This window comes from Electrona antarctica (assembly GCF_951216825.1).
Source record: "Electrona antarctica genome assembly, chromosome: 14".
Lineage (NCBI taxonomy): Eukaryota > Metazoa > Chordata > Actinopteri > Myctophiformes > Myctophidae > Electrona > Electrona antarctica.
The window spans coordinates 29,583,209-29,592,576 of NC_136795.1; the positions used below are offsets into that span (position 1 = coordinate 29,583,209).

A 9,368-nucleotide genomic window follows, 5' to 3' on the forward strand; every position below is an offset into this window, starting at 1 on the left:
CAGGTAATTACCAATTATTTTCCTGACAACTACCAGGTAATTACCCTGCATTCATAGGTTTTTACTATGTAATTACCAGGTAACTACCCCGTATTTTAAGTATTTACTCTGGGAACAGGCAAATTACACATGTAGGTACTATAGGTAATTACCAATTATTTTCAACAACTACCAGATAGTTACGGGGTATTTATAAGTATTTACGGTGTACTTATCAGGTTGTCCAGGTAAGTTACCCATTAGGTACCAGGTAATTACCAAGTATTTTCCTGACAAGATTGGCAGTTGTTATTATGTAATTCCCTGACAACTACAATGTAATTACCTGATAGGTACCCAGTAAGTAAGGAGGAACTGTACTGTGAAAGGAAGTGTGTTCTATTTCCATGATATTACCATGTACCTACCTGGTAATTGTAGATTGTAATCTTCCTCCATTACCCATCATGGTGTATTTTTAACATGTTACCCGGAAATAACAGCTAATAACTAGGTATTTACACAGTTGGACCACATAGATTTACAAAACGTTAATAGGTAAAACCTTTCAAGTTACCCTGTAAGAAAGGTGGAACTGTACTGTGAACGGAAGCATGGCTTATTTCCATGATATTACCATGTACTTTCACTGTAATTGTAGGTTATAATCCATCATTACCCACCAGGATGTTTTGAACATGTTACCTGGCAATTTCCAGTTATTTACACAGTAAGACAGTTGGATCACATACATTTTTTAAACGTTAACAGGTAAAACCTTTCAAGTTACCCTGTAAGAAAGGTGGAACTGTACTGTGAAAGGAAGCGTGGTTTGTTTCCATATTACTACCCTGTACTTTCACTGTAATTGTAGATTCTATACCCACACTATTGACCATCCAGTATCTCCCATGTTACCCATGGTCTCCAATTTTTCCTATGCAATTTCCAGTTATTTACACAGTAATAGACAGTAGGACCACATACATTTTCAAAATGTTAACAGGTAAAACCTTGCAAGTTACCATGTAAGAAAGGTGGAACTGTACTGTGAAAGGAAGCGTGGCTTATTTCCATGATATTACCAGGTATTTACCCAGTATTTAGTAGATTATTAACCAATAAACTGGTGTTTATCCATGGGTGTGTGAATTTATATCAGGGAGTGGTGACAACCCTAACACATAATGATCAGTGTCGTAGGTGGGCATCCTCTCCACTCCAACACGTGTCCATAAGTCTGCTTCTCCCCCTGGACAGCACACTGTACACACTGCATCTGTAATTAGCTGTGAGGAGATAAAGGACACGACCACAGAGTTCCTAGGAGCCACCCAAAACACAGGCATGCCCACCATTACCAGCCAAAATGCATTATTATTACTACACCTACTCACCACCCTGTGACAACTGACAAATACGCAAAAAACAGGATAACTGTCAAAGACCATCTTTATTTCCTGCATTCAGGAAACATCGCCTTATGCGAGTCTCCAGTGACTGTAGCAGAGGCTACATCAAAGTCACTAGATCAGAACAGATCTAACTGTGTAGTTGCATTCATTTAACAAAAACAAAACAGTCACATTATACAACTTGGGGAACAAGTGCAAAACAGGCACATTATAAAACTTTAGAAAAAATAAACAGTGCAAAAGTCACATTATAAAACTTTAGAAAATAAACAGTGCAAAACAGTATAAATAAACAAACACATTTAAAATTAAATGTGCACTTTAGCCTGGCAAATCATCCCGGTCGTGGGAATTCACATTATCAAGTGTTTTGCAGACCAGTCTGGCCCCAAGTACTGGGTGGGCATTTTGCAGAAACCAAAAAGTGGAAGATTTCTGGAAAACACCCACCCAGCACTGGCACCCACACGGGCCAGACTGGTCTGCAGAGACACTTGATAATGTGAATACTTACGAGAGAGAGAGAGAGAGAGAGAGAGAGAGAGAGAGAGAGAGAGAGAGAGAGAGAGAGAGAGAGAGAGAGAGAGAGAGAGAGAGAGAGAGAGAGAGAGAGAGAGACTGTACTATGGTTACACATAGTACAATGCTCTGATATCCTTGAACAAGCGTCCAAGAATGCCCTCCCTGTGCTTTTTCCCAAGCCAGTGGTTCCACTCAATGAACCTTAAGTTCATTTTCAACGCCTTCTCTGTCAGGTTCCCCCTGTACCGGTAGATTTCCTCTTTGTAGTTTCGCCATGCCCGCTCAATGTGCTGCGTGTGAGCACCAGTCCCAGGGTGGACAAAATGACGCTGATGATTGACCTGGTAGTGAATGTATCCATCTTCGGCCAATCTGTCATAGGCACCCCAACAATCACTAATTACCTCACTTCCAGGTCTTACATACTTTCTGATTATTGGCTCCAATCTCCTCCTGGATCGATTTTCCACCAGCTTCAACACAGGGCGTCTACGAGCCTCCTTCACCTCCATCATCCCAAAGACCCAGGAGCGTCGTCTCCAGGTGTTACCGCGTCGTCCACGTCCGTACTGAAATTAAACAAAATGTCACGCTTAACGGCAGTCCACCTAAAATGCATCAATTGAGAATGTTGTCGTTACTTTGGTGCCCGTTGATCCACCTCATGATCACGGTAATACTGCCTGACTATATGACCAATACATAGGTTTCGCCCCCAAAGCAACACCTTTGGCATTGGCATTCGGATCAGGGGTCCCAGACCTACCTCAACATCAAATTTAATTTAGGGATCTTTCAAGGAATATCATGGGCCTTTAATTCAAATTCACTTTCCCCACTTTTCAGGTCGAGACCCAAAAGAGAGATTAGACGTTTGCCTGGGACCCAAACTAGTGAAAATAGCAGATCTACAGGCTCACAACTTGTACAGTACAGTACAGTACCGCTCACTTCAGATGAACATTTTAACTGTTCTTGGGAATGTTTTTTGAAATCTTTTGAAATAATAGAAAAGGTCCCATAGACTCGAAATGTGTCCGCGACCCACAAATGGGTCCCGACCCAATGTTAGGGAAACTTTGCTTTAACTACCTCTCCACAAACTTCCGTGGACCTGTGGAAGCGATACCTGTATTATCAGGCAGTAACATCACCAAAGGGATTAACACCGTATAGGTTGTAGATGTTTTTGAGTCTACTATCCTGTTCACTTCTTTAAAACCTATTGTCCCTGTTTTAGCAGTAACATAGTACTGCACTGTACGTGTACGACAACACATGTTATGAACAAAATAAAGTCTTACCTTTCTTTTGTGTCTGAACTTGCTCTCGTCTATTGCAACGAAAGCTCTTCTTCCTCCAATCCTCATTTCCCTCCTTCTCTCCAGTCTTCTGACTGCTTTACAGCAAATTTTGCGTAAGAGTGTCGTCACCCTGGTCAATGATTGACTGCTCCCACATACTCCATCCTCGATCATGTCCACATGTCTTCTCCTCAAACCCTGTGACAAACTGACAAAGAAAAAAGAGGATAACTACTATCAACATAGCAACTGGGATGCGATATTTTTGTGTTCAACTAGCCGATCTAAAAAAATTGAAAAAATAAATAAATAGGCAGACATTTAGGGATACATTATGCATGTACTGTATCAGGTCAGCTTGATTGGAATATTCTTAAAGATAAGATGCACAAAAATGCCATATAGTATTGTGTAACAAAACCCATTTACACAGCTTTTGAGAGAGCATTAGAGATTAATGCTTAATTTGTCAAGATAGTGCTACATCGATCATGCCATTTGAATTGAAGTGAACGAGAGAGAGAGAGCAACAAACCTGTGCATAATTTGCATCCATGATGCCAATGGAATATGAGACCCAGAGAATATGGAGCCGTCTCTGATGGACCTTGTGACCGCCCTGCCCCTGTGGGTTGACTTTCTGCAGCTCCTGTAACATAACATACCATGTCTGTAAATAATAATAATTTGAAGTAGTGACATATATTTTAATGAGTAGACCATCACTTACCACCGATAGCCATCCTTGGTCGTGTTGGTTTTCTTTAATTTCATTCTGCTGTAGCAAGCAGGGCATCTTTTTTTATTTGCCAGTAGCCTCTCCTCCTGGAGCCATCTTAACAAGTGTTTTCCTCCTTGCGCTGTCCTCCCAAGCAATCTCCTTACCAAAGTCATTTTTAAATGACAAAGTCTAGGCTACATATAACAACAATGACTGAAGTTGATTATTTGAAGAGTGGGTGTGTGTCAGTCTATGGTGTGTGTGCGTGCGCTTCGCGGGAGATTTGTCTCCAGAGCGTAATGACGTATGTCGTATGGTACGTCACCTACGTAATCACGCAAGAGAAAAGAAGAGGGAGAATTTGGAGTTGACGTGACCAGACCACCCCACGGACCTGTTGTTGTCTACACGATTCGAATAAAAACTTCACCTCCTTGGTAAGTACATGTGAGCCTCAACTGTAATGTTATCTGACGGTGGTTAGCATAGCGAAGCATAACGCCATCCCCATTGGCTAATGTTGGTAACTTGTACTATGCCACGATATTATTTGTGGACGGATGGGGATCAATTCGCTTTGCAGTATGTAGATCCGGTCTAGAGCGGATACAGAAACAGCCACTACGCGAAAGTATTGTGTGCGTGCAAATTGCCGGATATAGTAAGCGGGGCCTAGAGTAGATCAGATCTGAGCACTGATCCGTAAATGTATGTATTCGCTGTTCATCTACCGGTGGAAACTAAATTAAGCTGGTCGTCACGACGGAGCAAAGGTAATGCTTTAGCATGGGTCTGCGGACTGGAAACGAGCTGTACAAACATTTTCCACCGTTGATCACCGTTTTCCAGGCCAATGACCCCGTTTCTGGGGTTAAAATGGTGTAGCTCTGTGTTGCATTCATTCATTCATGTATTTCCAGACAGTTAACTTGGTGTAGCTTGTAGTTGAGCTTGTTGTAGCTCTGCTGATCTACAACAAGCTTGCGTTGTGAGCTTGTAGGTCGCCTATTTTTTTGGCTATCCCTAGGCTTAAAGTGGTTAATGTAAAAGGGAAAAAAAGTTCCATTTCACTTTAGCCTTTGGGGCGAGGGGGTGCGGTACTTATTTGCTAGCAGGTGTTGGTGATGTAGCCTATGGGGTGGCTATATAATCAGGTATGATTGCTACCTTGGTTGTTAACCAAACATTTCCACTGTGTGCGTGCATGAGAACAGTAAGGCTCCCTTTCTGTCTCCCTTTTTCTCATTTATTAGTTGTTTTTCTTGTTATAGTTAGGAATTATTTGATGTACTTTTGATGTGAAATGTATCTGCTGTTTTGTGTAGGAACTATGACGTTTCCCCAGATTATCATGGCTATTAAATCTTTGCTACTCATGGTTTTCTGAAAAACCTATGTTTCTATGTCTGTGATAAGTGATTCTCTAACTATTTAATGTCAAGGACCCCAAAAATTATATGTAATTGGCCACGACCCCCATCTGAAAATATGTTGTTTCAGGGACCCCCAGAAGCAAAGATATGAGTTAAAACGTTCACTGTGAAAGAATATTCAAAGATTTGTGCCAAACTTTCCAGATTTTTCAAAAATGCCAGATCTACATGCTCATAGCGTGGCACTCGGTGCTGTGCTATTAGCTTGTAGATCTGCTTTTTTATCAACATTTAAAATGGTTAAGTTCTGAAGCGACACAGATGCGTTCCTATCCTAAACGGGTTAATGCGATGGAAATGCCTAAAATCAGCTCAAGACTTATGTTTCAACTGTACAACAAATGCGTATAAAAATGTCTGAATTTGATCTTAATTTATTTTCCCCCATAGTCATGTCAAACACTCGCAAGACAACACGCGGAAGGAAGAAGGTCACTGCAGTGACTGCACTGGAGGAGAACCCTGCACTGGAGGAGTCCCCTGCACTGGAGGAGTCTGACAATGAAGGTAATCTTTTTATCAAATCTTTGTTTTTCATACAGTGGTCTTTCATGGCAGCAGGTTGTCAGGTGCTTAGTTCACCCAGACAATTATGTGATTTTCATAATGTTTCTGATGTCTGAGGTGGGTGGATCCGGGTAGCTTCATGATGCTCTGAAGGTATAGGTTTGTTTCCCTACCCACATCCCTGTTTTATTTTTTCCTACAGGCAGGTGTTTGAGTTTTATCTGGGTTTAGTGATATTGGGACCAGTGGGGAAAAAACTAATCCTACATCCACATTTTTATTTGTATCCCCCCCTTTTTTTCTAAATTGGGGAGTAAACATGGTAAAATAACTTAAGGTAATAAATATATCTTTCTTTATCTTTTTTAGTTGAAGAAATTCAGCGGCCATCGTCAACCATGGCCAAATTTAAAAATGACCTGCACAGACTGAAAGGGGCGAACCAGCTTCTGAAAGATGAAATCCGCATACTGAAAGAGGAGAACAAACTCCTGAAAGAGCAGCGGGATTTCAACCAGGAGAAGGCTCGCTACTCGGAGGCCGGACCCCCAAGTACAAAAGGTAACTAGACTGTTCCTCCCAAAACCTACATGTAAGGCTCCAACTACAATCTAAAGGAGTCTTGATTAATTTAAGGTACAATTTGTGTTTAAATTCCTTTTAAATGGCTCGATATTCTTTGAAGCCCCAACACAGCAGAGGAATGTCCATCTCTCTTGTAGTCCTGTTTGCAGGGTGGACGTATCACTGTAACTGAGTATTTTTTTAGAAAACTTATATCCAATAGTTCCATCCGTTAGTCTTGAGTTATGGTTGCTGCAATACATACAACCAGGGCTACAGAAGAGAGATGGAGAGGGGGGGACCCTATCTGAAAATATGTTGTTCCAGGGACCCCCTCAGAAGCAAAGATTTGAGTTAAAATCATTCACTCTGACAGAATATATATTCAAAGATTTGTGCCACATTTTCACAATTTCTCAAAAAAGGCAGATCTACAAGCTATGGGCTTGTAGACCTGCTATTTTCCAATAGCTAAAGTATAACAATGCTTAAAACACCAAAAGGGGTTCCCGTCCTGAATGGGACTTTTAATTTTACATTTGCTAACTTTAAGGGTCACAAAAAAGGAGGCGTGATGGAGATTCCTCTTCTTCGGACTCCGAGGAGTCCGATTATGGTCGGAAGAGGAAGGAGGAGAAGAAGAAGAAGAAGAAGCGGAAGCATCAGTCTTCTTCAGACTCCACGGATGACAGGAGGAAGAAGACCAGTAAAATGGCGTCCTTCGGCAAGAGAGGTAACTCAAGAGGACTTGCATTTCTATTGCTTCTGGAACAACACAGTGCTGTTTACATCACACTGCAGCACCATTATGCACAGATTTGTTAATTCATTTTAAGTGTCCCCAAAATGTGGTAAATGCACCACCTTTTAATACCTTGGGGAGCTTTCAGACTCCCCTCACATGGGCCTAGCAAGGGTTGTGGAAGATGTTCATCCTAGTAGAAGCAAATGTTATTGTAACACTGCAGTCACATTTACATAATGTCAGTATTATAGCATGGTCATGTGTCTTATTTTTTTAGATGAGGCATAATGCTAAGGTAACTTCCCCCTCCACCCACTCAGTCTGATGCTACATTTACCATAGTCAAGGCTGGCCCTATTATGAAACCGTATCCAGGACAATTTAACTATGGATTCAAGAAGACCATTTCGGCCTGGCGTCGAAGTTTTCTGAAAAACCTGTGTTTCTGTCAGTGGTGCTCAACCTTTTTCATGTAAAGGACTCCCAGAATTATCTGTTTTTGTCCGTGGACCCCCATCTGAAAATATGTAGTTCCAGGGACCCCCCCCCCCCCCCCCCCAGAAGCAAAGATTTTAGTTAAAAACGTGCGCTCTAAAAGAATGTTCAGAGATTTGTGCCACATTTCCATGATTTTTCAAAAATGGCAGATCTACAAACTCATAGCATGGTGAGCTTGTAGATGTGCTATTTTTCAATAGCTAAAGTATGACATAATGCTTAAAACACCAAAGGGGTTCCCGTCCTGAATGGGTTAAGACTTAACCCATTCAGTAGTGATTGTCATGTATACTACTCATTTGGAATTATGATGGTGTTCATTTGTATTGTATTTTTTTTTTTATTATCTGTCTTGTAGTTCAGAGCCCGGAGGATGTAGTGCACCGCTACAAGGCCATCTTAAAAGTCTTCCGGCAGAACCGAAGCCTGCCAAACACCTGTGAGGTGTTGAATATTGACCGCAACACAATTGCAGGGACGGCGGTAATTGCGGATGTGTTCATTGCCGGAGAGGGTGCAGAGTTTGGAGAACTGCCCCAGATAATGGGCAAGCAGACTCTTGCTGATTTTGCCAAAGTCTGCAAGGCCTTTTTAGAGGCTAATACACCACTTCAGGAGAAAATTGCTTCAATGAAGCAGGCCACAGAGCTGCTCCCCATTTCTTACAGGAAGTGATCAAGTGCCGATAAACCATCCCGGTCGTGTGAATTCACATTATCAAGTGTCGCTGCAGACCAGTCTGGCCCGTGTGGGTGCCAGTGCTGGGTGGGTGTTTTCCAGAAATCTTCCACTTTTTGATTTCTGCAAAATGCCCACCCAGTACTTGGGGCCAGACTGGTCTGCAAAACACTTGATAATGTGAATTCCCACGACCGGGATGATTTGCCAGGCTAAAGTGCACATTTAATTTTAAATGTGTTTGTTTATTTATACTGTTTTGCACTGTTTATTTTCTAAAGTTTTATAATGTGACTTTTGCACTGTTTATTTTTTCTAAAGTTTTATAATGTGCCTGTTTTGCACTTGTTCCCCAAGTTGTATAATGTGACTTTTGTTTTTGTTAAATGAATGCAACTACACAGTTAGATCTGTTCTGATCTAGTGACTTTGATGTAGCCTCTGCTACAGTCACTGGAGACTCGCATAAGGCGATGTTTCCTGAATGCAGGAAATAAAGATGGTCTTTGACAGTTATCCTGTTTTTTGCGTATTTGTCAGTTGTCACAGGGTGGTGAGTAGGTGTAGTAATAATAATGCATTTTGGCTGGTAATGGTGGGCATGCCTGTGTTTTGGGTGGCTCCTAGGAACTCTGTGGTCGTGTCCTTTATCTCCTCACAGCTAATTACAGATGCAGTGTGTACAGTGTGCTGTCCAGGGGGAGAAGCAGACTTATGGACACGTGTTGGAGTGGAGAGGATGCCCACCTACGACACTGATCATTATGTGTTAGGGTTGTCACCACTCCCTGATATAAATTCACACACCCATGGATAAACACCAGTTTATTGGTTAATAATCTACTAAATACTGGGTAAATACCTGGTAATATCATGGAAATAAGCCACGCTTCCTTTCACAGTACAGTTCCACCTTTCTTACACGGTAACTTGCAAGGTTTTACCTGTTAACATTTTGAAAATGTATGTGGTCCTACTGTCTATTACTGTGTAAATAACTGG

At 41.6% G+C, this 9,368-nt stretch overlaps 1 protein-coding gene across 1 annotated transcript; it reads left to right on the top strand.

Moving 5' to 3' along the window:
• The first annotated feature begins 4,310 nt into the window (after positions 1-4,310).
• On the top strand, positions 4,311-8,379 carry LOC306936845 (uncharacterized protein). The gene is made up of 5 exons (XM_079520477.1): positions 4,311-4,378; positions 5,765-5,881; positions 6,251-6,442; positions 6,999-7,178; positions 8,047-8,379. Exons 2-5 carry the CDS (start codon positions 5,767-5,769, stop codon positions 8,361-8,363), a joined length of 804 nt encoding a protein of 267 aa, XP_079376603.1. The 5' UTR covers positions 4,311-4,378; positions 5,765-5,766; the 3' UTR covers positions 8,364-8,379.
• The last annotated feature ends 989 nt before the right edge of the window (positions 8,380-9,368 follow it).

What these genes read in the sequence shown, in the direction of transcription:
- LOC306936845 (XM_079520477.1), top strand. Translation starts at nt 5,767, where the DNA reads ATGTCAAACACTCGCAAGACAACACGCGGAAGGAAGAAGGTCACTGCA. An exon ending in GGAGGAGTCTGACAATGAAG is followed by an intron (nt 5,882 to 6,250) that starts GTAATCTTTTTA and finishes TATCTTTTTTAG; the next exon opens with TTGAAGAAATTCAGCGGCCA. An exon ending in CGGACCCCCAAGTACAAAAG is followed by an intron (nt 6,443 to 6,998) that starts GTAACTAGACTG and finishes GCTAACTTTAAG; the next exon opens with GGTCACAAAAAAGGAGGCGT.